This window comes from Tamandua tetradactyla, chromosome 1, assembly GCF_023851605.1.
Source record: "Tamandua tetradactyla isolate mTamTet1 chromosome 1, mTamTet1.pri, whole genome shotgun sequence".
Lineage (NCBI taxonomy): Eukaryota > Metazoa > Chordata > Mammalia > Pilosa > Myrmecophagidae > Tamandua > Tamandua tetradactyla.
This window is the reverse complement of record NC_135327.1, coordinates 10,976,988-11,003,306: the sequence shown is the minus strand read 5'-3', so window position 1 is coordinate 11,003,306 and position 26,319 is coordinate 10,976,988. Positions and strand designations below refer to the sequence as shown.

At 55.1% G+C, this 26,319-nt stretch overlaps 1 protein-coding gene across 2 annotated transcripts in view; it reads left to right on the top strand.

Moving 5' to 3' along the window:
• The window catches only part of PLCG1 (phospholipase C gamma 1), a 35,654-nt gene extending 16,081 nt beyond the window's left edge, over positions 1-19,573 (top strand). Inside the window, exons 2-32 of one of the 2 annotated variants that reach the window (XM_077168295.1) lie at positions 3,192-3,344; positions 3,453-3,546; positions 3,701-3,748; positions 6,496-6,580; positions 6,671-6,754; positions 6,980-7,014; positions 7,258-7,330; positions 7,430-7,531; positions 7,744-7,862; positions 7,943-8,028; positions 8,109-8,229; positions 8,894-9,062; positions 9,200-9,322; positions 9,402-9,503; positions 9,610-9,797; positions 10,110-10,310; positions 10,394-10,513; positions 10,598-10,778; positions 11,734-11,811; positions 12,644-12,747; positions 13,012-13,108; positions 13,410-13,479; positions 13,997-14,154; positions 15,798-15,894; positions 16,066-16,290; positions 16,371-16,519; positions 17,350-17,464; positions 17,570-17,731; positions 17,838-17,926; positions 18,031-18,215; positions 18,343-19,573. In XM_077168295.1, coding sequence (XP_077024410.1) covers positions 3,192-3,344; positions 3,453-3,546; positions 3,701-3,748; positions 6,496-6,580; positions 6,671-6,754; positions 6,980-7,014; positions 7,258-7,330; positions 7,430-7,531; positions 7,744-7,862; positions 7,943-8,028; positions 8,109-8,229; positions 8,894-9,062; positions 9,200-9,322; positions 9,402-9,503; positions 9,610-9,797; positions 10,110-10,310; positions 10,394-10,513; positions 10,598-10,778; positions 11,734-11,811; positions 12,644-12,747; positions 13,012-13,108; positions 13,410-13,479; positions 13,997-14,154; positions 15,798-15,894; positions 16,066-16,290; positions 16,371-16,519; positions 17,350-17,464; positions 17,570-17,731; positions 17,838-17,926; positions 18,031-18,215; positions 18,343-18,385 — 3,656 coding nt within the window. In that variant the 3' untranslated portion in view covers positions 18,386-19,573. Of the gene's footprint in view, positions 1-3,191; positions 3,345-3,452; positions 3,547-3,700; positions 3,749-6,495; positions 6,581-6,670; positions 6,755-6,979; positions 7,015-7,257; positions 7,331-7,429; positions 7,532-7,743; positions 7,863-7,942; positions 8,029-8,108; positions 8,230-8,893; positions 9,063-9,199; positions 9,323-9,401; positions 9,504-9,609; positions 9,798-10,109; positions 10,311-10,393; positions 10,514-10,597; positions 10,779-11,733; positions 11,812-12,643; positions 12,748-13,011; positions 13,109-13,409; positions 13,480-13,996; positions 14,155-15,797; positions 15,895-16,065; positions 16,291-16,370; positions 16,520-17,349; positions 17,465-17,569; positions 17,732-17,837; positions 17,927-18,027; positions 18,216-18,342 lie in introns of both variants that reach the window. The other variant, XM_077168291.1, reaches the window with a different exon arrangement.
• Positions 19,574-26,319: the final 6,746 nt, after the last annotated feature.

The window sequence follows — 26,319 nt, the reverse complement described above, 5'->3', positions numbered from 1 at the left end:
AGCCCCAGTCCTCCCCACCCAGGGCCCAGGCACGTTTTTGAGCTGAAGAAGAAGCTGCTTGGACTCTTCTCCTTGAGCTGAGGCCGCCGTGGCCACCTCTCCTTCTCCTGGTTTGCCTTTGCCCCCAGCAGAGCCCTGGCTAGTGGCCCATGAAGGCCCCACGTTGCTGGTGCAGACTTCAACTATGGCTCGCAGTTCCCAAGTCCCCTCAAACAACCCTGAGAGGGGCAGACATTGCCGGGTTGCTTATGGGGAAACCGAGGCTGGAGCAGTGGGTGGGTAGAGGGGTGCCCAGGGCCTCACAGCTGGAATATGACAGCTGCGTGGCTCTCCCCCGCTGGGCCTAGGCAGCTCCAGGGAGGGGGATATTCAGGGCAGGCCCCCGAAGGAGTGGAGGGGCCGCTGGGGCGGGGGAGCCTGACACCCGGGAAGCCTCTGGGCCCTCATAGGTGGCCATTGATGCCCGTCCCTGGCACAGGCCCAGGGGGTTCGCTCAGTACTTCAGCACCCCTCAAGGAGTCAGAGTGAGCCTGGTGACTGGGCGTCTGCCGTCTGTGGGAGCCCCGGGTTGCCATCTGCTGTGCCCGGGCCCCCATCTTCTCCTGCTCCTGCAGAGCGAGGACTCCCAGTTCCCTTGGCTTTTGTTCTTATTCCCCTGAGCGTGGTCTCCCCTGGTTCTGTGGGGGTCGGGGCTCTCCTCTCCTCTCCTCTCCCATGCCTCTGAGTAGGTCTCCTCTGCTCCCAGCTCCCACGCCCTCAAAGTCTCTCCCTGCCCTTCTTGGCCCAGTACGGCTCTGACCCAGACCATCCTGGGATGGCTCAGCCTGTGATGCCGGAACCAGTGAGATCCCAGCATCTTTCTCAAGGAGTCCCGTCCCCGATGATGGTCCCTGGGGAACCAGCCCTGGCTTCTCTCAGGAAGGGTCTGCGGTATTGGTTTGGGAAGCAGGAGGGTGGGGGTTAGGGTTGGGATGTGGCTTTCAGAAACCTACGAGAATGTCACATCTTGTGTCAGCTCCTTCTATCCTGCTGTTGGCATGACAGAGTTGAGGGCCAGGCTGGCTCCCCGTTACGGGAAGAAGTATGGGGGACCAGGTACATCCAGCTGGGGGCTTGGGAGAGTTGGGTGTCTGGCCTTGAACTGCTCTGTGCCTTGTTGATCCCACTCTTGGGTGGCGGCGTGTTCTCCCTCCAGACTGGTCTCAGCGAGGTGTACCCAGGAGCATGGCAGCTCCCCAGGGCTGCCAGCAGCACGTGTGCCCACACGTGTTCGCACACACACGTGCAGGAGAAGAGCAGGGGCTGTGAACTACACAGGTCTGGTCCTCGTGCCTTTCGTGTGAGGGTGTGCGAGCAATGCCTGGGTGTGTGGACCTGTGCAAGAAGGTGGGGGGTGGCAGCGTCTACACAGGAAAGCTTGCTGGTTTCTGTTTCAGGGGACAGTTTATGGCGGGGACACTTTATGGCGGTTCTGCAGTTTCTGGTCGGGGCCTTTCCTCTCTTTGGCCAGTACTTGTTTCCATCCTTGGAAACTCTTGTCTCCTCAGGCTGGGTCTTTGTGACCCCATTCCCTCCTCTCCCGGTTTCTGCTCTTCATTTTCACTCCATTCCCTTTTTGCTGCCCCTCCCCCATCCATGTGCCTGCTCTTTTTACTTGTTCCTTCAGTCATTTGGCAAACACTGGGCAAGACCCTGCCTGAACAACCTCGGAAGAGTTCAGTGGGGTCTGGTGAGATCAGAATTTAAAAAGACTTAGGAAGGATGGGTGATGGATGAGAACTAAGGGACAGACCAGCCCCAGGTAAGTCAGGGCTCTCAGCTGCAGGCCTAGGCCAGAGCAGCGTGCTGAGGATCAGGGAGAAGAGACCTTGGGAACCGATGATATCATGGCCGGGGCATTAGAGGTGTGCAGAGGCGATGTCCAGTATTCGACGGGGGATAAAATGTGACTGGCTGAAGGGACACGAGAGCCTGGGGGATTTGGGCCCTTAGGACATTCCAGCCGAGTGGGGTACGGCTGGCACTGCTCCATCTCTTCTGTGGCGGTCTGGGTTTAGAGCATTTTAAGAGGTTCCAGGAGCCAGAGTCCCTGGCAGCAGCAGGTGGAAGGGTGTGCATGCCAGCGGCAGCCCTTCACCCTGGTGGAGAGCATCGGAGTCTGCTCCGGGCCTGGGGTCGGAACCCTGTGGCTGAACACACTGTGGGGAGGGGGCAGGGGAAGGGAGCCAGTGTTTAGTGAGTTCCTACCATGTGCCACATCCTGTGCTGGGTGCTCTGAACTGCCGTCTCACCTTTGACCTTACCTTCAGCCTCGCCTTGCTCTTGCTCATTCACAAAGGGAGGAGCTGGGGTCAGGGGGGCTGTCACTGCCGGGGCCACACAACAGGGCGAGGCGGAGCTAGGGTTCCAACCCTGGGGTCTCCAACCCACCAGCCCTGGGGTCTGCCCTTTCTGCTGGTGCCCCCCTGCCTTCAGGGCAGAGCCGTGTGTCAGTCCCTTTGCCTCGTGGGTGGTAACTGAGACTGAGATGCTTTATGAGCCACTCGGCGTTGTCCTCGAGTTAGTGGCAGACACGGGGCTGTGGGAGGCAGGGGCACGTGCAGTCCCTTAAGATGTGGAAACTGTCCCAGGCACAGTGGGTGAGAGAGGCCCAGAGCAGATGACGTGGGTTTGGGGCTTTGTTCCAGGAAGGGGACATTCAGAGGTCCAGCAGTTCTCTGGGCCCAGGCCCTGTTTGGACCTGCTCTGGCCCACCTTGCCCTGGGACCTCATGATTGGATTTGTGTATACTTTGTGTCAGAAAGTGGGCCTCATAGAACAACCTTGGCTCCCTATTTTTCCTTTGAGAGTCCAGCTTTTCTCCATATCAGAGTAACCAAGCCCGTATTCTCAGGGAGGAAACCGGGATAGACGGCGGGGCGTGGCGGGTGGGGCACATGAGACGGTGCTCCCTGCTCCCCAGAGCGCCTTCTCTGGCTGCTGCAGAGGCGCTTCTCAGCCTCAGCCTTGCCATCTGGTTCCCCATACGGCTGTGAGTGGGCTTGGCCTAGCTCCTGGGGAGGGGCGGACGGGGTATTCCTCTCGGTGCCTCGCTGAGGCGGAGTGAGCAAGGAAACCAGGCCACCCCCCTGGTGGTCCTGACCTCTCCGAGACTCCCCGCCTGATCTTGGCATTTTTTACTACCTTCCTAGTTGATATTCGTGAAATCAAGGAGATCCGTCCAGGGAAGACCTCCCGGGACTTTGACCGCTATCAGGAGGACCCTGCTTTCCGGCCCGACCAGTCTCACTGTTTTGTCATCTTGTATGGCATGGAATTCCGCCTCAAGACCCTGAGCCTCCAAGGTAGGGCCGCGGCTTAGAGGTGCAGGGTGGTCGAGAGGCGAGCCTGCTGCCCCCAGCCCAGTGGGGAGGGCTCGTGCCCACACTCAGGTCTCTGCCCCTCTCTCACAGCCACATCTGAGGATGAAGTGAACATGTGGATCAAGGGCTTGACGTGGCTGATGGAGGACACCTGGCAGGCAGCCACGCCCCTGCAGATTGAGAGGTGGGAGGCACTCCTGACATGGTTAGTGTTGGGGGCCTGAGGGGATCAGGGCAGGGACTGCAGGCCTTTGAGCCCCCAGACCCAACCTGCTCATCCTTCTCTGTGGCCTCGCCCGTGAGCAGGAACCCGACCTCACTCAATCATCTCTCTCCAGGTGGCTCCGGAAGCAGTTCTATTCAGTGGATCGGAATCGTGAGGACCGGTGGGTACTGAGCTGTGCTATGGAGTGGGTAGGGGCAAGTGGAATGGCAGCCAGGCGTCTGAGCCATAGCCCAGAGGCCCTCGGTTCCCTTCTCTGTCACTGAGCCCTGAGCTTGGATTTAGGGGAACCAGGGAACCTGCCTCAAGGGAGCTGGGTGGTGGACAGGTGGTCCTGGCATAAGTAGCTTTCTGCAGAAAGCCCTCTGGTGACCTTGGGGCCCCAGGAGAGGTGGGGTAGGGAGGAGCTAATGAGAGAACAGTGGCAGTATCCCGTTGCCCTGCCACTGTGAACAGGAGACAAGAAGTTCAGGGTGGCTGTGAGGTTGGACCACACGGGCCTTGGCTGTCCTGCAGGTGAAGCCAGGAACCCTGTGGTGTGTGCAGGGTGCCTGGAGACTTAGGGCCTTGGGGCCCTGGTATGGCAGCCAGAGGGGCCAAGAAGAGATGCCAGAGCCAAACCTGATGGCTGGAGACCTGCGGTTGTAATCCTGGCTTTGCCTCTTATAGGCAGTGTGTCCATGGGTCTGAGACTTCACCCGTCGCTGCTTCATTTACCTGTTTAGCAAATGCTTATTGAGCACCTAGCATTAGTTAAAAATCCCTGCCATCATGGAACTAGACAACAAATAAAACAGCAAGCAAAAGTGATATATTGGGTGGTGGAGAAAAATAAAACAGAGACGGGGATAAGGAGTTACAGAAGCAGTTTTAATGGGATGCTCCGGGGATGGCCTTACTGGGCTGGTAGCTCTGAGTGAGACCTCAGGGAGGTATGGATCAAGCCCTAAAGATACTGAGGGGAGGGATGGTGGCTTGCCAAGATAGAGGGAACCTGCATGGCCTGGAATGTTCAAAGAGCTGGGGCACCAGCTCACCAGGCCACACGAGGAAATGTAGACGGAGAGCTCAAGAAGTGCTGGGGCCAGAGCATGTGGGCGCTGCAGGTGGCAGCTCACGGTAAGGACCTTTGACTGTTGCTCTGAAAGATGTGGAAAATGACTGGAGGGTTCTGAGCAGAGGAATGGCATGGCCTGATAATTGCTGAACAGAATTCCTCTGGCTTCTGTGTGGAAAGTAAGGGGCAAGGGGAGAATCAGAGGTTCTGTTAGGCTGAGCTGTTTCAACTTCCCAGGTGCAAGACATGCGAGGCTTGGATCAGGAGGCAGTGATGGAGGTGGGAAGAAGTTGGCTTTTGGCTACACTGTATTTCAAAAGTAGAGTAAAACAGTTTACCAACAGGTTGACTTGTGGGTGTCAGAGAAAGAGAGGAATTGAAGATGACGTTAAGCTTTTTGGCCCGAGCAGCTAGAAAGATGGAGGCATGATGAGAAGCTCTGGAGTTGAGGTTTAAGATGCCTGCCAGATGTCCAGGTGGAGGTGTTGAGTAGGGAATTGTGGAAATTGCTAGGGGATGCTGGTCTGGAGATGGTAACTTGGAACATGTCACCAGCATTTAAAGCTGCGAGGCTGGATGAGGTCCCCTGGGGGGCACCTGTGGCAAGTAAAGGAAGAGGTCCAGTGGCTGATCCCAGACCACTGTGACGTTGAGGGGTAGGGTGGTGAGGAGGAACCGGCAGAGGGGATTGGGAAGTGGTAGCTAGTGAAGGAAGAGGGAAACCTGGAGCAGGGGAAGTTCTGGAAGCCCAGGGTAAACCGTGCTGCAGGGAGAAGGGAGTGGTCAGCGGGTCAGACGTCATTGGACACCCTGGAGCCTGAGAGTCTCCCAGCGATGACCTAGAGAAGAGCAGTGTCAGGAGGGGTGAGGCTGAAGCCATCTCGAAGGGGCTTCCAGGCAGTGGAGGAGAATGCAGAGGATTCAAGGCCTTCTGCTGTGGAGGGGAGCAGAGAAACGGCCAGGAGCCGAAGGAGGTAAGCGAGGGCAAGGCATTTTTTTAGATGGGAGAAATAAGAGCATGTGACTATGCTGATGGGGAAGATTCCCTGGAGGAAATGAAAACCAGAAGGCTGCTGGTAGCGGTTGTCACTCAGTCTAGAGCCTGCCCCAAGGCATTTTGGTGCCTGCCGGGTCCTGGGGCAGGAGGAGGTGGTGTAAGCTACCCTCCCCTTCCTGACACTCGTCATCCAGGAGAGAAAGCCCCCTTTCCCATCTTTCCCACCCTCTTGCCAGGTCCAGCAGTGTCCTTTAACCCCAGGTCCTGGGCAGGGTTCCCCCACTGGAGCCGGGCATGTGTTCTTTCTGATGAGTCCTTGGCCTCAGTGGCCAGCAGTTGTGCTTGGCTGAGGTTGCCCCTCCCTGCCCCATACCTGGTGTCGGTGGAGCCTGGGAGCCCCAGCTGGTGAGGACCAAACTCGAAGCATCCCAGCGGGCAGCAGGTGGGGAGGGCTCTGGGGCGCCTCCCCTCATGAGGAATTTGCAGGTGAGCCGAGCCTGGAGGTGCAGGTCCTGGGGAGGCTGCTTCCCTCTGTCCTGGACAGGGCTGATGGCTGCCCTAGAGAGCAGTGGAATCATAGGTGCAAGCAGCTGTGCTGGTGGGGGGTGACGCCTGAAGGTAGACTTGCCCTCTCCCCAGGCCTGGTCCCTTCATTTTTCTCAGGATCATGGGCTTCCCTTTGCTCAGATGAGGAAACAGGCCCAGAGAGAGGAAGGGACCTCCCCTGGTCACCCTGTGGGCACAGCCCCGTCTCACCCTCAGTGTCTGGGTCCCAGAGTAGTGGTGTTCGCCTCTCCTGCCCCAGGGTCCCCGTGAGGGGTTGTGTGAGGCCTTTGAGACGTCCCTCTTTTCTCAGTATATCAGCCAAGGACCTGAAGAACATGCTGTCACAGGTCAACTACCGGGTCCCCAACATGCGCTTTCTCCGGGAGCGGCTGACGGTGAGGACCTCCTGGAGCCCTGCAGGTGGGACCGGGAGGGGCCGAGCCCTGCCGAGGGCCTGACTGGCAATCCTGCTTGTACCTTTCCAGGACCTGGAGCAGCGCAGCGGGGACATCACCTATGGGCAGTTTGCTCAGCTGTACCGCAGCCTCATGTACAGCGCCCAGAAGACGGTGCCTGAGCTACCTCCCTTCCCACAGCCCCTGTTCCCCGCCCCCTACCCCCAGCCCTGCTTGCCTCAACCCTGCTGCCTTGCTTGGGGGCTTTTGGGTGCAGTCTCTCTCTGGCTCTCCTCTTGAGGTCTGTCCCAGTCTGTGCCCCAGCCCTTCTTCCTGAGAGCACCTTTCCCACGTGGCTTCCTGAGGGCTCTCGCTCTGACCAGGTTCTGTCTCCTGCAGATGGACCTTCCCTTCTTGGAAGCCAGTGCCCTGAGGTTTGGTTTGATGGGGGAAGGTGGGCTTCTCCCTTGGGTCTCCCTTGAGAAACCCTTTTGGTTTCTCTCCTGATTCCTGGTCCAGGGAAGAGGCAGTGGGAGGGGGTGAGCCATGGCAGAACTGGACCGTTCTGGCAGCTGTGCTGGCGCAAGCTGGTCTCTGCCTCCCTGGGGCCCTGTGTTGTCTGTGGGACCTGCTAGCAGGCTGGCTGCCGGGACACTCATCCCCACCCCTCCACACAGGGCTGGGGAGCGGCCAGAGGTCTGCCGAGTGTCCCTTCCTGAGTTCCAGCAGTTTCTCCTCGAATACCAAGGGGTATGGTGCAGCTGGGGCTGGCCGAGGGGTCCACTGCGGGGGACGGGTCGTCGCCGACTGCTCTTACTGGGTCCCCCCCCCCCCCCCCATGCCCCTCAGGAGCTGTGGGCTGTCGACCGGCTGCAGGTACAAGAGTTCATGCTCGCCTTCCTCCGGGACCCTTTGCGGGAAGTCGAGGAGCCGTACTTTTCCCTGGACGAGGTGAGCCCCACTTTTTACCCCTCTGTCACAGAGAGACTGGGTTGGGGGTAACCAGAGCCCCACCTGAGCCCCAGGAAGTTGGTTCTCCTCCTTTGTCTACCTTGCCCACCCAGCTGGAGCCTCAGCACCCTCTCTTCTTCCCACCACCCCATCCCAGGTCGGGAAGGGCAGGGGCTCAGCTTCTCTTTCCTCCTCCGTTATTTTCTGGACAGTTTGTCACCTTCCTGTTCTCTAAAGAGAACAGCGTGTGGAACTCCCAGCTGGATGCAGTGTGCCCAGACACCATGAACAACCCCCTTTCCCACTACTGGATCTCTTCCTCACACAATACGTAAGTGCGCCCCCCCCCCCCCCGCCCTTTCTGGGGAGGGAGGGCGCACCAAGTCTCACCTGCCTGCCCTTCCGTCTCAGGTACCTGACCGGTGACCAGTTCTCCAGTGAGTCCTCCCTGGAAGCCTATGCTCGCTGCCTGCGGATGGGCTGCCGCTGCATTGAGTGTGCGTGGGGGCCGGGGAGGGGGTGGTGGGGGCAGGGGTGCGAGGCCTGCCCACTTGACCATGGTGATGCTGCTCCCCAGTGGACTGTTGGGATGGTCCAGATGGGATGCCGGTCATTTACCATGGACACACCCTTACCACCAAGATCAAGTTCTCAGACGTCCTGCACACCATCAAGGAGCACGCCTTTGTGGCCTCAGAGTAAGGGCATGCTGGGACGGGGACCCTCAGCTACCTCACTCCCACCTTTCACTGCACCTCAGTCGTCTTTTCCTTTCTCTCAGCTTCTCCTCCTTGACCCCTTGCTTCCCAGGTTACTCCTGTTTCCTGCATCCTTGGCCTGTCTTATTCGTGGGGCTTCCTCTTTAGCCTGTGGAACACGTTCAAGCTCTTTCAATCCTCAAAAATTGTTTCCTTGACCCATTGCCTTGCCCGTGCCTTGCCCTTCATAGCCCATAGCCCAGGGAGTTGTACCATCCCTGTGTCCCATTCCCCAGGTCCTCTTCACCCCGAACCTGTGGTTACTGGTCTCTCCCACCTACCTCACTGAGTGGTCACCAGGGGCCCCAAACAGCAAATTTGGAGGATGCGCTAATCTCTGTGGACCCTGGGGTGTGGAACTGCCCTCTGCACCCCTGGTGCAGGCTCCATAATCAAACCAGCCCGGGGCCTCCCATGGCAGCCCCCAGTGGCCCCGCTGCGCTCTCCCAGCAGCTATGCTCGCCTCTTCTCGGCATTGCACCCCCATAGGCAAGAAGCACCCAGGCTCCTAACTCCTTACACTTTGAGGAGCTCTTTGGCCTGAGCCTTGGCCCCTGGAGAACGGCAGGGTCTGTGTCCCACTGCCCAGGCCTTGTCCCTGCAGGTACCCGGTGATCCTGTCTATCGAGGACCACTGTAGCATCGCCCAGCAGAGGAACATGGCCCAGTACTTCAAGAAGGTGCTTGGGGACACGCTGCTCACCAAGCCCGTGGACATCGCTGCCGATGGGCTTCCCTCCCCCAGCCAGCTCAAGAGGAAGATCCTCATCAAGGTAAGGGAGGTGGGCAGTGGCACGGACCCTCCTGGTGCCTCTCCCAAACCATGGCTCCAGCTTGGGCATGGCCTGGGTGAGGAGCTGGGGCTCCAGGAGTGGGCCCGGCACTGCCACGTCCCCGCCTGTCCCTGCAGCACAAGAAGCTGGCTGAGGGCAGCGCCTATGAGGAGGTCCCCACCTCAGTGATGTACTCGGAGAGCGACATCAGCAATTCCATCAAGAATGGCATCCTCTACCTGGAGGACCCCGTGAACCACGTGAGGGCCCGCCCAGGGACTGGGGTCAGGGTGTCAAGAGCCGGCTCGCCTTCACATGGCCCCCTTCCATCTGTTCCAGGAATGGTACCCCCACTACTTTGTTCTGACCAGCAGCAAGATCTACTACTCTGAGGAGACCAGCAGCGCCCAGGGCAACGAGGATGAGGAGGAGCCCAAGGAGGTGAGGCCGGGCTGCAGTCGGGGCTGGTGGGCTGATGCTGCAGTCGCCCTTGATAGACAGGCTGACTGGGGACCTGGGGTCTCTGCGGTCGCCTCTCCCCGCCCAGGCCAGCGGCAGCACAGAGCTGCACTCCAACGAGAAGTGGTTCCATGGCAAACTCGGGGCCGGGCGGGATGGGCGGCATATCGCCGAGCGCCTGCTCACCGAGTACTGCATCGAGACCGGCGCCCCGGATGGCTCCTTCCTTGTGCGCGAGAGCGAGACCTTCGTGGGCGACTACACGCTGTCCTTCTGGTAACCCGCTCCCGCACATCTGCGCGTACTTGGTCGGTGCGTGTCAGTGTGTGGGGACGTTGCTCCCCCAGACAGAACCACCAAGGCCTTTGTTTCAGACTTTCATGTGAAACTCATTCTCTCTCTCTCCCCCTCCTCTGTCTCTCATGTGCACACACCGTTTGGTTGTTTTTAGCCCCTTCTCCAGGACTGCCCCCTACCCGAGCTCCTTTGAGGGCCGCCTCACTCTTTGTGACCTGGATGCCCAGCTTGGGACAGAGCGTGGCCTTTGGACTCCAGCCTGCTGCTCACTGCCCCTCTGTCTCCCCTCAGGCGGAACGGGAAAGTCCAGCACTGCCGCATTCACTCCCGGCAGGACGCTGGGACCCCCAAGTTCTTCCTGACAGACAACCTCGTCTTTGACTCACTCTATGACCTCATCACACACTACCAGCAGGTGCCCCTGCGCTGTAACGAATTTGAGATGCGCCTTTCAGAGCCTGTCCCACAGACCAATGCTCACGAGAGCAAAGAGTGAGGGAGGGACCCTGGCCGGGCGGGGGGGGGACAGCCTTGTGGGAGGTGACAGCCAGGGCCTGACTCGGGCCTGCCATCAGGTGGTACCACGCGAGCCTGACCAGAGCCCAGGCTGAGCACATGCTGATGCGCGTCCCCCGGGATGGGGCCTTCCTGGTACGGAAACGGAACGAGCCTAACTCCTACGCCATCTCCTTCCGGTAAGGAGTGTCGCCGCGACACAGGGGCTGTGGAACCTCGCCTGGGTCAGCTGCCCTGACCCGGGGCCACTCTTCTTCCTGTAGGGCTGAGGGCAAGATCAAACATTGCCGCGTCCAGCAGGAGGGCCAGACGGTGATGCTGGGGAATTCGGAGTTCGACAGCCTTGTGGACCTCATCAGCTATTACGAGAAGCACCCACTGTACCGCAAGATGAAGCTGCGCTACCCCATCAACGAAGAAGCGCTGGAGAAGATCGGCACTGCTGTGAGGGCACAGTGGTTGGAGGGCGCATGGTGCTTGGGCTCATGGTGGGTTAGAGGCAGGAGAGACCAGTATGGTCTTCCAGAAACTCCCATGCTAGTCAGTGTTAGGGCCAGAACTTCACGGGCATTAAAAAGTGTAGATGCCCAACAGGAAGGCCTGGGGTAGTGTAGAGCTCCTAGGAGGGTCTCAGCCCTGCTGGGAGCCACAGGTGAGCACCTAGAGGGAGTGGTGTCTGAGTTGTGTCTTCCAGGCCAGACACTGTAGGCTGGCTGATAGGGGCAGGCATTCAAGCAGAGAGGGCAAGTGCACCAAGGCGTGGAAGAGGAAGGCCTGGAGCTCCACAGGGATTGTTATGGATGTCGGAGGGCCTTAGCTGCTAAGCTCAGACTCGGCTTCATCCCCAGGGCAGAGGCAGACAGGCTGGAGAAATGGGTTGTGGAGCTTCCTGGTGGCCAGGATAGAGGCCTGCGAGGAGTTAAGGCAGGGCCCATAGTGCAGGCAGCAGGGAGGGATCCCAACCAGGGTCTGGCCTAGGGAAGAAGGGAGGAGCCAAGGGCCAGAGGCACTGTGGAGGTAAGTGGACCTTGGCGGGAGCAGGGAGAAGACTGCTGAGAGGAGAGGCGGGTGGGAGCCCCTCCTTGGGGTGCACAGTAGTGAACCAGGGAGCCACAGGCAATAACGACTGCTGCAGTTGGGATTTGGGCCTCCAGGAACTGAAAGAGTTTAGAATCAGGGGTGGGCCTTACAGTAAGAACGTGGGGAGAGGAGAGGGAAGGCCAGGTCTCTGAGGCCATCCCCCGAGGACAAGGCATGCTGAAGGGACACACTTGCCATCCTGGTGAGGTGGCCGGTAGTGGTCAGCTGTGTTGGGGTGAGAGGGAGTGTTAGAAGCCAGCAGCTGCTTTTTGGCTCTGGGCTCTGGCACATTAACCTGTTGTCTTCTGTCCATTTCCAGGAGCCCGACTACGGGGCCCTGTATGAGGGACGCAACCCTGGCTTCTATGTGGAGGCAAACCCTATGCCAACTTTCAAGGTACAGCCTCTGCCTCAGCACAGGAAGCTGGAAGGGTCACAGCTGCTTGAGGCTTGCATTATTCTGCCCCGGACCCAGCTGTGGTCTTTGTGGGGAGCTGGTGGTTGTGGTTTTGAGACCTAAGAAAATTGAGTGTCTTGTGGTTACTGTGTGGCCACAGTTTTTCCCAGGGTGGACCCACTCCTCAGCCTCTATCCCTTGGGGGCAGCACTGACCCTGGCAGACGGTGCATCCCAGGAGTAATCTCTCGCTCCCTTCCTGGGGCTGGGGCAGAGTAAACGCTGGCCAGAAATCTGTTCTTTGCCACTCATAATCCCCTGACCTCATGGTGATCTGTTAGGCAGAAACTTCCTCTTTTTGTCTTTTTTTTTTTTTTCCGCTGAGGTAGGAACCTCTGTTCTACACCTCCTCTCCATCCCACCTCCCCTCAGCAGCCAGGGCCCCTCACTGAACACACAATTCCTTCTCCCGCTGAAGTGAGGGACTCCCAACCAGCCCCATAAACCTGCAGGTCACTCACAGGTACTCCCTTCCCAGCCTGCCAGCCTGACTCGGGGGAGCAGGGTCAAGGTTTGCCCTGTGGCCCAGGACAGGGCTCACAGGGTTGTACCTGGATCCTGAGGAGCTTTTTTCATGAAGGTCTGACTTCTCTCCCAAAGCACCTCTATTATTCAGGAGGCTCCCTCTAAGGCCTGTAGTGCACCTGTAAATGGGGGAGGTTGCAGGCATTGGGTACCTCCCACTGACCTGAGCCCAGACCTACCTGTGTGCATGCAAGGTCCCAGGTCAGGGGAAGCAAGCAGCACCGTGGCCTGTCTGCCTTCCTCCGCAGTGTGCTGTCAAAGCCCTCTTTGACTACAAGGCTCAGAGAGAGGACGAGCTCACTTTCACCAAGAGCGCCATCATCCAGAATGTGGAGAAGCAAGAGGGAGGCTGGTGAGCCTGGCCCTTGGGGCTGGAGAGCCCAGGCCTTAAGTTAGCAGGGCCCACGAGTCACAGGGTCTCAGCAGAAGCTGGCGTTGGAGGGTCTGCTGGGTCGGGGCCTGTTGTGTGCTTCATGTGTTGAACGTGTGTGGAGCTTCCATTCCCCATGCACCAGCCGTGCCTGCCTGGGACTGGCTTGGATGGGGATACCCCCAGCAAGGGGGAACCCTCCTCATAGGGGTGGTGCTGGCAATCACTACCCTGTGGTTCTGGCAGGTGGCGGGGTGACTATGGGGGAAAGAAGCAGCTGTGGTTCCCATCAAACTACGTGGAAGAGATGGTCAGCCCAGCGGCTCTGGAGCCTGAGAGGGAGGTGAGGCCAGACAGCATGGAGTGCAGGGGTGGGGGTGGGGGGGGTGGGTTCCCACCAGCATCCTAGGCAGTGAACACACCTTCCCACAGTTCTCAGCATGCCCAGTCACACACAGGCAACCATTATCCGCAGATCTGCACCCCCTGGTTCTGTCCGTGTTCTCATTCGCAAGTGAGCACGGCCATGTACGCATTTGTCCAGGTGCACATGCACTTAGAAAGTGTACTTGTCTCTTGCACACAACTACCCCTGCTGTGTGCAGCACATCTGCTGACAACCCCTGGGGCTTTGCTTCCCGCAGCACTTGGACGAGAACAGCCCCCTGGGGGACTTGCTGCGGGGGGTCTTGGATGTTCCGGCTTGTCAGATTGGTGAGCCTCCAGTCGCTGTCCTCTCCTCTGGATACTCCTCCTTCATTCCTGGTTCTGATCCTGGGTCCTCTCCCCTACACTAGGCACTGTGGGGTAGTCAGCACAGAACAAGGGGGCTGGGGGCCAGCTGAGATGCCAAATCCTCATGGGATTTGGGTGTTAGGCTGGGAGGTGGGGTGGGGAGGGGCCTGATCTGAGTTCAAACCCAAACTCCATCACTGCTGTTAACAGTAGGGTCTCCAAGGGCAGGCCAAGGTGGCACAGCAGGCAGAGTTCTCACCTGCCATGCTGGAGACCTGGGTTCGATTCCTGGTGCCTGCCCATGCAAAAAAAAAAAAAAGAAAACAGTAGGGTCTGCAAGCTGTAGTTTCTTTATCTGTGAAATGGGTTGACAGGAATAGCACTTTCCATCTCCGGGGTGTGGTTAGAATGAAATGTGATAGAGAACTTATCAAGCCAGAGCGTTTGGCAGAGCACAGAGATGTCTTTCCCAACTCTTGTCCTCTCACCTTCCTAGCCATCCGCCCCGAGGGCAAGAATAGCCGGCTCTTCGTCTTCTCCATCAGTATGGCTTCAGTGGCACACTGGTCCCTGGATGTCGCTGCTGATTCACAGGAGGAGCTGCAGGATTGGGTGAAAAAGATCCGGGAAGTGGCCCAGACAGCAGATGCCAGGGTGAGGACCTGCTGGAGCCCTTGGGGGCTGCTGGGTAGGCGTACGTGGGGGAGCCTGTCAGGTGACCCAAGATCTTTGGCTCACACCACCAGCCACTTCCATGCAGCAGGGCAGCCTCCAGATGTGCAGCCTCTTGCTGTAGCCTGTACTGGCCACAGCCCAATCTTCAGGCAGGAAGGACAGTGTATAAACAGCAGTGTTGCTAGCCAGTGCCATTTAATGTGTATTGAGTTGAACATGTCATTGGGCATTTGGATATGTAAGGCCTGAGCTAAGAGAGGTTCTGGGCTGGAAAGCGGAATTGGTGGCCCAAAGGCTTAGGAGGGACAAGGTGTTATACAGAAGGGAGAGGGCTTGGGGTGGACCACTGAGAAAATTAATATTTGAGGGTGTGGACAAGGAAGAACCTGAGAAAACCAGGTCAGAGAGGCTGGGGCTGCAAGGAGAGGTGGGAGGGTATCTGCTGCCAAGAGCCACTTACTTCCAAGATAAGACAGGCAAGATATGATGAGAAATTGAACACGCCTGTTGGATTAGCAGCAGCAAATAGCTCTGGTGACACTGGAGAGCCATGTTGGGAGGTAGTGGGCAGTCAGGGAATGAAGAAGCTGTGTCAGTGGGCACAGGTCTTTTTAGGGCCTGGCACTGAATGGACACAGAATGCCGGAGGGCTGACATTTGTGCATTCTTCAATGCTGATGGTTGACAGAGCTCACAGAGGTGGGAGGAGTTGGGTCCTAGGCTTGGTTGGAAGGCCCAACTTTCTGGAGGAGGGCGACATCTTCTACTGAGCCTGGGAGAACAGGGAGAAGAAAGTACTGTTCAAGGGTAAAGGGAATTCCTACTTCAGGGTCATTTTCCCAACTGCATTTGGGTGTGGGTGGAGGGGCTACCAGAAGGATATGTGGCTGCTTTGTAGAATGGTCACCTGTGGGCCGGGCAGAGCAGCAGAGAAAGGATGGATGCTGGGATTTTTCCAGGGTGTGCCCCAGAAGGACAAGGTACTGGTTAAACCAGGTATTTGAAGTGGTGGGTCCTGGGGTCTAGGCTAAAAAAGAAGTGTCTGAATAGAGAAGCCACTTCTGAATAGAGAAGTTGAGGTGGTAGGCTTTTGGGGTAAGCATGGGCCTTTGTAGTGGAGATTTGGCCTTGGAGGGTGGGGTTGCATTGGAGTGGAGGGAAATGAGGAGGTGAGAGGTTTTTAGGCCAGTGAGGGGAAAGGACCATCCTCATGGATGATGGTGGCTTTAGGGCGTAGCAGAGCCCGAGCCAGTCCTAGTCCATGCTAGTCCATGGTAAGGTCATAGAGTATTTTTGCTTAAGGGTGAGGCTGGGTGATGAGAAAAGTAGCACTGGGGAGCCAGGCCACCCGCAGGATCCCTGAGGTATCACCGGGGTCAGGGGTGGTGGTAAGGATTCTGCCCCCAGGAGGGTTGCAGGGCCAAGAAGGGGAAAGAGTTCTGAGAAGAGGCTGAGGACAGAGGGACCTTGTTCACTGTGAAATGGAACCTGGACAGTGCTGGGGAGCAGGAGAGAGGCCCAGGACAACTGCAGTGTGAGCCAGCTCCAGGCTGGCAGGGGAGCTTCCTTCACCCTGGGCTGGGCTGTAGCCTGCTGCTACAGGGCCTTGCCTGTATCCCCAGCTCACCGAGGGGAAGATGATGGAACGGCGGAAAAAGATTGCCCTGGAGCTGTCTGAGCTTGTTGTCTACTGCCGGCCTGTTCCCTTCGATGAAGAGAGTAAGGGCCGGGCCCAGGCGGGTGTTTTTGAGTTCGGGGGGCCTGGTGGTACAGGTGCCCCCCGTGGTGGGTGAGTATGTAAGGAGTGTATGGTGGGAGACTCACCTTGCGAGGAGGTTTAGTTCCTTCCACTGGGGCAGGATCTGTAAGCACTCTTCCTGTCTGGCTCAGAGATTGGCACAGAGCGTGCCTGCTACCGGGACATGTCATCCTTCCCGGAAACCAAGGCTGAGAAATACGTGAACAAGGCCAAAGGCAAGAAGTTCCTCCAGTACAATCGCCTGCAGCTCTCCCGCATTTACCCCAAGGGCCAGCGGCTGGACTCCTCCAATTACGATCCCTTACCCATGTGGATTTGTGGCAGTCAGCTCGTGGCCCTCAACTTCCAGACCCCAGGTGAGGAGGCAGCCCTATGGATGGTGGGGGGTGGGGCACTGCCGGCAGCCGGGCTGGAGCCCCATGATGGGCTTTTCCAGACAAGCCTATGCAGATGAACCAGGCCCTCTTCATGGCCGGTGGGCACTGTGGCTACGTGCTGCAGCCGAGCACCATGCGGGACGAGGGCTTTGACCCCTTTGACAAGAGCAGCCTACGTGGGCTGGAGCCATGCACCATCTGCATCGAGGTGGGTGCTGGGCTCTTCTTGGGATTCCAGGGTGGGAAAGGAGGCTGCTCAGCCGGGAGTGTGCGTGCTGAGCTCCCACTAGTGGGGAGGAGACACTAGAGCTGGGCTCTTCCTGGCCCTGAGGTAGGCTGGACTGTTGTCAGAGGTGGGATGACAACACTGAGCCTCCTCTGTGGAGCCGGGGTTTCGACTGGCCCAGGGCCGAGGCAGCTGGGCTAGATGTGGCCAGTGCTTGGTCCACTAAGGCCACCTGTGGGGAGGCATTGCCCAGCAGTGGGAGGTTGCTCAGGTGGGAAGCTGGTGTCAATAGAAGCCGTGGGCCATCCACACGTACCCGCATTGGTCCTGGGCGAGAATAGGAATAGCGGCTCCTGTTGGTTTGGGCAGTCCCAAAGTATCCCTGGGTGAGCTGGTCCTGGCATTGGGGTGCTCAAGAGGGTGAGTCCTGAGCAGAGTCTTGAAGGAGATGGGCAGGCAGCGCAGAGGGCCATCTGCTCCTGTCTAGGATGTCCGCGTAGTTGGGAGACCATGTGCATCTGCTTCGCAGAGAAGAGAATTGTACTTTTCCTTCTTAAGGGCAAGTAACTTGAAAGATTTCACATTAAAACGGGCATAGATTAAATATGAAGCAGAATGCAAAACTCACATGAAAGTTTTGGGTAAAGTAAAACTTCAAATGAATTTTTACTGGCAACAGCTGCTCAGGACCAGCAGAGGGCACACTCCTCCCACGGCACAGGGGCTCCTGGAGCTGAATGGGTGGGGGGAAGCCTGGCTGCCTGATGGGAGCAGGAAAGGTGATCCAGGCCCACCCTTGCTTGCCTGCATAGGTGCTGGGGGCCCGGCATCTGCCCAAGAACGGCCGAGGCATTGTGTGTCCCTTTGTTGAGATCGAGGTAGCGGGAGCTGAGTATGACAACACCAAGCAGAAGACTGAGTTTGTGGGTGAGTCTTCTTCCTCCTGTCAGTGTCTTCATCCTCCTCTCCCTACCAGTGACCCCACCCACACACCCCCGCAGTGGCCTGAGGCCCTTTGCCCTTGCTTCTCAGTGGACAACGGACTGAACCCTGTGTGGCCGGCCAAGCCCTTCCATTTCCAGATCAGTAACCCTGAATTTGCCTTCCTGCGCTTCGTGGTATATGAGGAAGACATGTTTAGTGACCAGAATTTCCTGGCTCAGGCTACTTTCCCCGTAAAAGGCCTGAAGACAGGTGAGGAGCCTTGCTAGAGCCAGTGCCTTGAGTATCTTGGTCCCAGGGTGGGGCTGGCCCCTGCTTGGCTGCCTCCTAGGTTGAGGGCCAGGATTTTCCCCTGTAGGGTACAGAGCTGTGCCTTTGAAGAACAACTACAGTGAGGACCTGGAGTTGGCCTCTCTGCTCGTCAAGGTTGACATCTTCCCTGCCAAGGTGACTGCAGCAGGGGCGAGTGGGCCTGGGGAGGGAGGAGAGCCAGCAATAGCCACATGTGTTCCAGAAGGGTCAGCTCCTGTACTTGCCCCTTGTCAAAGCAGGAGAATGGTGACATCAGTCCCTTTAGTGGCACATCCCTGCGGGAACGGGGCTCTGATGTCTCGGGTCAGCTCTTCCATGGCCGGGCCCGGGAAGGTTCCTTTGAAGCCCGCTACCAGCAGCCATTTGAGGATTTGCGCAGCTCCCAGGAACATCTTGCAGACCACTTTGATGGTCGGGACCGAAGGTGAGGGGTGTGGAGGGGTGGGCAACCAGTGAGCTACTTGGTGCAGGAGGTGCTAGAGGGATTGGAAGGTCTTTCTCTTTTTGTGGAAGTCCCCGCTGCCAATAAGGACACTTTCCCTTCTCTCCAGGGCTCCACGAAGGACTCGAGTCAATGGAGACAACCGCCTCTAGTTGGGAAACAGGCTGTTTGGACAGCAGTGGGTGCTGTGCACCTCGTGGAATTCCGTGAACTGGTTTCTCTGGAAGCGGCCTGCTGGGGCAGCGTTCCTGGTCTCACAGCCTGGAGCCTGTATTCCAGCAGCAAATGCTAGACAAAAACCAAGCCATTAATGAGCTGTGTTACTGTCTGGGCCTCCTCACCCTAGCTGTGAGTGAAGGCAAAAACTGTACTGTGTCTCACGTTAAGCACACACGTCTGGCCCTAACTTCTGGAGATGGAGCCCTCCATCTGGCAGGGCCAGGACCACGGCCACAGCCCCTTGGAGAGAGGCTGTCTCGCCAGTGGCTGCACATGGGGCTCTGAGGAGCTGCTGATGTTCCTGAGAATGGAGGAGGAAGAGGAGCAGACTTGCTGGGCCAGGGAAACAAAGTTTACATTGTCCTGTAGCTTTAAAACCACACCTGGGTAGGGTGAGGGCATAGGTGCCCCCACAATTTATAGCTTGGCCCTGGAGCTGGGGTGGAGGAAGGCAGGGCCTGCCCTGAGGTGGAGGACATAGCACGAGGGCAGGCTGCCTACACAGGGACACCAACCCAGCCTAAAAGATACAGGGGGCCATGTTAAAAATTGCAGTATTGGTTTTCTTCTCAGTGGTATTGTAACTAAGTTATTTACTACTCCTGCTCCTCACCCTTGGAGCAGTGCCTTTGAGAGGAGAGGGCAGGTGCTGCCCGCCATGCTGGGAAGGGCTCAGTGTGGGACGGGGAGGACTGTCAGGAATGGGATTGGGGGTGGGAGAGAAGAAAAGGACCAAGCCCATGCTGGTGACTTTTTTTTCTTTTTCTTTCTTTTTTTTTAAGCAAAAACAACTCAGTCTGCTTTTCCTTAGGAATAAAAGGGGATAAAGGAGCTGCCTGCCTCATGGGGTAGGTGGGAACAGGCAGGCAGGTGCTGAATGAAGCTGCTGTGCTTACTGCAGCTTTGTCTAGCTGTTAAAAAGATCTAGGTGAGGGAGGAAGGTAGGCCCCACCTCCGTGGCCAGAGGCTGGCATCCAGGCCAGGGGCCCAGAGGTGTCTCAGCATAGCCAGCATTCAGCACACGCAAACCCACTGCCACATTTGGGTTGGGGTTGGCCAATTCACTAGTTCTGCTGCCCTCTTAAGATCTGACTGCCAAATAAATCGTCCTCATGTCCTTTTTCCTGTCACTTATCTGCTCTTTTGGGGCTCAGGAAAGCCTGTTGTCTGAGGGCTTATTAACTAGAGACATTTGCCTGATGATTATTCAACAGTAGAATCAGGGGAGGAGTTTTGGGAAATTTCTCAAGCTAAGCAGCTCTTCCCAACTCTGTGCTCAAGGGAAGTGTGCTGCCTCCTCTTCCCTGCCCATCCTTTGTAGACGGTGGGCTGGGGGTAGGACAGCCAGGCTGAAAAGAAGCCCAGAGTTACTAGCCAGCAAGCTTTGGGGTGAGCAGGAAGCAACCAAAGCCCCTTCCCAGTTCCACGGAAACCTTTAAAAAAAAATACATTCCAGAGTGGTTGCCTGGTGCCACTCTGGCTCCCCCTCAAGCTTGCAATAAAAAACTCCATGCTCAGGACACAGTCAAGAAGGCTCTGCCTTTCCTGTGTCTGTTTCCATAGAGGTCTATGCTGGGGTGGCTCAAAAATGATGCTGAAAAGACAAAACAGGTTGTTCCAGGCTGCATAAAAAGCCAGCTCAGGGAGTCCACATGAGATCTCTGTCACTTAACAGATACAGTCAGTTGATTTTGGCAAATCCCTCCTAATGCATGTACTAAAGCATAGTAAGTGGCTTTGGAGAGACCAGGTTTATGTTTTTGGTTTTTTTCCTTTAAAAGAAAAGCCATTGCAAAAGGAGGATTTAAAGTTGTAAGTTCAGAACCCTCCTATTTGACAAGTTAAAGACATTTGGTTTACATACTTCACACATTAGGGCCCAGTCCTGGTTCATCTCAGCCTGTGAGCACCACCTTGGAATCACAAAATGTTTCAGGCCATCTATAGGTCTAGGTACAGTAGCCTGTAGCAGAGCACTGGGCACTCAGGTTCTTGTGGGTTCTTTGGCTTCCTACACCCCATGGTCCTAGCTCAGAGAGGGTGGGTCTTTCCTGCAGACAACATGCTGGGTGGGGATTACCTTGCGTCATCGTGACTCCATTTTCCCACCCCTAATCATTGTGGCTAAGAGAAAAAACTTTTCTTATAAGTGAAGGAAGAGGTCTGTGTTAGCCATTCAGTTAGTATGTCTACATTATCATGGATTACTTGGCTTGTTGGTTTTGACCAGTTTAGCTTTAGTTGATATATGCCTGTTTCTGCAGTCTTCCTCTGGAACATGACGTTGGGGCAGGTACAGCTCCACCTTCCCTAAAGCAGTTTCTTAAAACCTGAGGAACGCTGTCTCAGGGCAGGGTGGGGGAGTCTTATGATGTTCTCTTGCTGCTCACTGTAAATGTTTTGATCCTTCCTAGAAGAAAATGTCAACCCTTACGCTAATCAGTTTCACCTCAGATTCCTCCACACAAACCTGGCAATTGTTGGTTGACCCAGGAGAAAACCCTCACTGGGGACGGAATGTCTTGGCGTACTGTGTTGCTTGCCTCGCACGAAGTACCAAGGTCTTGCTGCAGCAGCTCCATAGCTTGGTTGGCACCTCCTTCCATCCACTAGATTGTGACTGGTGGGTCTCACTGCTGATCGCACATTAGCATCACCCAGAAAACTAGTAAAAAGTGCTTGTGCCTGGCGCCCTGGCATGAGTACTTTCCAGATGCTTCCCAGGTGATCTGAAGCAGTGGCCAAGGTTAAGAGCCACTAGTTTTGGTGGGAGGGGAGGTTAGGGTGTTGGGACAAAGGCAAAGAACTAGACTGATATCTCTACAGGGTCTTCTCTTCCTCTCATTACTAAGAGGCAGCTGAGCCAGCTGTACAACTAGACCAGGGGTCATAGTGGCAGGCCCTGAGTTCATCAGCTTCTCCCTGGTGAGCATGTGCACAGACAGCACTGCCTGCAAGCTTTCTACAGCCATGGGACTCGGATCTGGAGACCCTCGTTCTAAAGGCTTCCTTGTGGGAAGAAGAAAGGAGAAATTTCTGACCTCACATTTGCAAAGTAAAATTGAGCCCCCTGTGCCATTTCCAAGTATCTAGATGGTGGCCGCCTGACCAAGCCCCTTCTGGACCTGGGGCTGAAAACTTGCTGCACCTTTCAACTTGAGCCCATCATCTCAGAACAAATCCATTCTGTTAAGCAAAAAGGCAAAAACTTAAACCTTCACTAGTACAGGTTTTCTCACCAAAGTAGCTCAGGGAAGAAAATAAGGTCATACCTTCCTTCACATCTGAATTGAATGGATCAAGCTCTGTCTGCCAAGAGCTTTCCCCTCCCTTGACAATCCCCAGGGCCTTACTTGTGTCCGAGGCTTGGCCTAGATGTTCTGTTCTTTGCCTGGGGGCCACTGCTGCTGCCCCAGGGAAGTCCACTGTGACCTCCTGCTGGACACCACAGTCAGCTCCATCCACAGTTGTGTCTCAAGTAAGTCACTGCTTCAGTCTGCACCCACCACAGTGTTGACCTGATTGGCTTCAGGGTTCTGCACAAGTTTGTTTTGGCTCCCAATGACCTGGCATTTTAGATTCAGCACAGAAATCCTTCCCCAAGTCTTGGGTCTGCCTCCTGAAGGGCCAAGTCAGCCACATGCCATGGTATCCACCTGGCACCAGAATCACTGCCCTAGGGTGTTTATAGATATTTCTGCTCGGGTGATTTTATTCCAGAGATCCCTTTTCCTTCTGCCACAGGCCTTAGGGTCACCCCAACAATATTCAGTTGCTTTGAATCTTAGCAGTTTGGGGTTCTGACCTTCTTCAGAAGGCCTCTGGGTCCTTAGGCATAGTTCCTATCCCTCCTTAGCAAATAGCAAGCTCTGTTTATCAGCACTTTTCTCCCAGGAAAAAAAAAAGCTTAATGTCCTTTCACTGGGTAACTGATGAGTGTAGGTTTGACTAAGTTTGCCTTAGCACAATTCCTAAAATATCCAAAGTGTCTTTCATGTAGAGGCCATTATCAGGGAACTAAGCAATGCAAGGAAACAAATGAGCTGGAACTTTCCTGAAGTGGGCTGAGGGATACTGCTTACTGGTCCATTCAGATTTTAAGTTCTTTCTTGCCTTCAAAATAAATCAACAGAATTGAAGTATGTGTAGCTTTTACTCTGACTCCCCCACAAAATTAGTCCGCAAATGTGAAATGTATTTATGTTTTTATTTAGGGACAATCAAAAAAGGTTTATAGTACCATTTAGGCTCATTTCAAATTGTACAAGCAATTTCTCCCTGTTCCCCACCCTTATCCAAATCCACAGATACAAAATTTAGGAAATGTGCAATAAGCATCTTAGAAATAGCAGCATCCCCACAGGGGTCCTTGTGAGGCCTGGAGGCAAGGCCCCAAGAGGGCGGTCCCACCCCTACCACCTCAGCACCACCACAGTTCAAACCAAAGGCAAGTTTTAGATTTTGCTAAAAATATTTACCCAGGTTCAGAAGTATTACACCCAGGCCTTAATGATAGTCAAAGTGTGCCATTTCCTCAGTCGGGTCTCTCACTTGTCTGCAGCAGAAGGTAGGACCTCTTGCGCAGTTCAGTTTGGCTGAAGTTTCAACTTGCTTTAGACAAACAGGACAGTTGCCTCTGACTAGCACCAAGGTGATCCCTTCTTCAGCCATCTCTCAGAGACCGAAAGGGTACCCACAGCAAACTGCTCAAGAGCCATCCCCCCCAGCCTTGCTGGTCAGCAACGTGGCCCACAGGCAACAGAGTTTGCACCAAAATCCGGAATATAAATAGGTGGTAGAAAACCAGGAATCAGGACTTTGTCAGGAAGGAATCTGCAGCCTTTGGCAACATCCCTGACATCCACAAAGGCCGTGGTCAGTGAACTCAATGAACAATGGCCAGCAAGGGAGAGAGGAAAGTTGGCGTGTTTTCTTTCTTTTTTTTTTTTTTTTAATAACAATTATGGCACAGTCTGACCTTCCTGACACAGTTGAACAAAGCGGCTACTCAGAAGTGCGGTGGTAACTCCGCTACAGAGGGAGACGTGCTCCTCTCCTGGCACTCGCCCAGTTTCACTGGAGGCAGGCTTGGTGACCATGCTGGGAAGCGGGTGCCAGCACTTCCAGCCCCAGTCCACAGTTTTGTGGGTTCGGCCTGCATTTCAAGCAAACTGCAAGGACACTGTATGCACAGGAACCAGAATGAGTGGCAATGTCTCTCTTCAAACACAAATCACAGAACTAACAGGTGCCACGTGGGTAGATTCTTACCCTCTGCTCTGGGTTTGACTCTTGGAAAAGAAAAAGCACTTGCAGCTTTCTATATTCACTGACTGACCAGCCTTTATCCTAGATCTTTCACTCGAGTCATATCAAGTAATTCAGAATCATCCGTTCATCATAGAAAGGAACACAAGTTGAATTAAAAAGCATTAACCAAGAAAAGCTACACACTCAAGTATTTGCACCACACAAGCATGTTCACCCCAGAGCTGGTCTGAAGGGAGAGATGGCTAACAGCAGGTAAACACTCAGGCGCCTCTCCTCCCACCTGCCTGGAGTGGCCAGCACTAGGTTCAGAGGTCTGAGAAAGCTTTGGGGACAGAAACAAAGCAGTAACAATACATTCTTTGTCAATCATAGCAGTCCTGCAAACTAAGAAATGCAATTTTGAAAAGTCAAGGAAGCAAGTGCTGGGACCTGTTCTTGTGCACAAGGCAACCAGTACTGTCTGGTGCCATTCCCAGACTCTGGGACCCCTTCTCTGGCTCTGGACTTTAGGCAGCTAGAATGGCTGGTTCTTATTGGATCCTGGGCTAAAAAGAAATCATCTGTCTCATCTCCATTCTGGTGAAGAAGAGGGTATCCCATTCAAAAGACAGAAGGTCCCAGAACAGTCATGATAAGTGAGCTCAGGACTGAAGCGTCTAAAGGCAGGCTCTTGATCCTCTAGGGCCAAAGCTCTGCATGTACCCCTTTAACTTCACAACCAAGTGTTCTAGGCCCAAGAGCTCTGCGTGTGCCCCTTTGACTTTATAACCAAATGTAGAGGCTGAGCCAATTCAGAGAGAACTTAGGTTTGCCTTCCCAAGTGCTGTTCTTCCCAGTATGACCTGGCAATGAGAACAGGTACAGATTCCAGCAGAAACGAATTCTAACCAAGGCCTGCCAGTTCCAATTGGAGCTGGGCTGGGTAAGCCAAGCAGCACTTGGGATGGCCACTTCTCTGATGTTTCTGGAGATGCAGCTGCCACGACCTCATCAGACCCAGGGTTGAATGGCACAGCCAAACTCCTGGGGGCCTCAGATTAAAGCTTTACTGGGAGACGTGGCTCCTGCCACCGTATGCTTTCTTAAGTGTTTGACTTTTCTGAGGTTAGGTGCTCCCCAGGCCACACTGAGACAGTCTCCTAGAGTCTGGGCTCTTAGGGAAAGGAGAGGAGGAGGCTGAGATAAGGAATTCTGAAGAGGAGGCTCTGTGTCTTGAGTGATAAGTGAAACCTGCCATCTGCCCGAGCTAAGCAAGCTGCTGGTTTTGGCCTGAAAGTTGGTTGTGCCGACCTCCAAGCCTCAAGAATTGTTCTCTAGCATACAATGGAGTTTTGCAAATCAATCTGATATGGTAATCTAATCACAGAAGTGCATCTTCTGCACAAAGTGAATCAAACTTATAAACTGCTCCAAGTACTCTGAACAAGGAAAAGGAGAAAAAATAATTTACAAAAAGCCTAAACCCTAGATTTGGTTTTAAGATTTTCTTTTTGCCTGGTTCTCCTCTTTCAAAGTATCTTGAAACATTTGGGCTATTATATTTGAACTGAAAAAGCTGCTCCAATCAGGATTTTGGTCCAAAAAGAGGTTAGGAAGATAAGAGGCAATGGGGTCCAAGACAAAGAAAGCACAGGCAGGGAGCTGAGGAGAAAATGTGCATAGAAATATGAGCATCCTCCAGAAGGGCTGGACGTCTGCCCTCAGGGGAAGGTGGCTGTGGAACAGATGTCCCAGTTTGCCGGGAGATGACACAGGACCTGTCAGTGGACCACTGACTGAGCAGGATAAATCCTCCAACAGCCACAGTCTCAACCACGGAAACTTCCTGGTGGGACAGCCTCCCGAGGCCAGCTGGGGACAAGACCATCAGAACACATGGAAGCCCAAAGGCTCTGCCCACCTCCCCCATTCTGCTTCCAGAGAGCAGGGCTGAGGCACTTTGTCCATCTGAAGAGCTGCCAGTCCCTTGGCCAAGAGAAGGAAGCTCTAGGTCCTACAGCCACTACCAAACCCTAAGGCTGGCCAGCCATTCCCGGTCTTATAGTTCATACAAAACCCCCGAAAATGAGAATCCAACCCCCGAACAGAAAAGCTCCTCTGTAGTCAAAGATTAAAACAATCAAAATATGAAAAGTATATGTATCATAAATCCAGATTTTCTTTATCAGAACGTCTAGTTTCATCTATTAAAATCCCATGTAAAAAATATAATAAACGTGTACAAAACATAGGCAATGAGAGACACTGAAATATGATTTTACTGTCTCTGATGAGTCCAAGTGCATACAGAGAAGAGGGGAAAGATTAGTCACTTTATAAAATACACTTTTTCTTCATGAGAAACTAACCCCCACCCTACCTCTCTCAACTCTGCAGCCCATAGCCCATCTTCTAGCAAAGGTGACATCACAGAGCTAAGCCTTCCACTGTGCAAAAACTACATTGATCCGTCTTGTAATAGGGCCACAGGGCAAGCTGCTGCCAGAGCCATCCCACTGCCCCCACTGCTGGTGTGGTTCCAGTTTCTGGGCTAGTGGGGGCATTCCCATGTGCCTACTTGGCAGCATTCATGGTTTTACACCCAAAGCCCCATAAT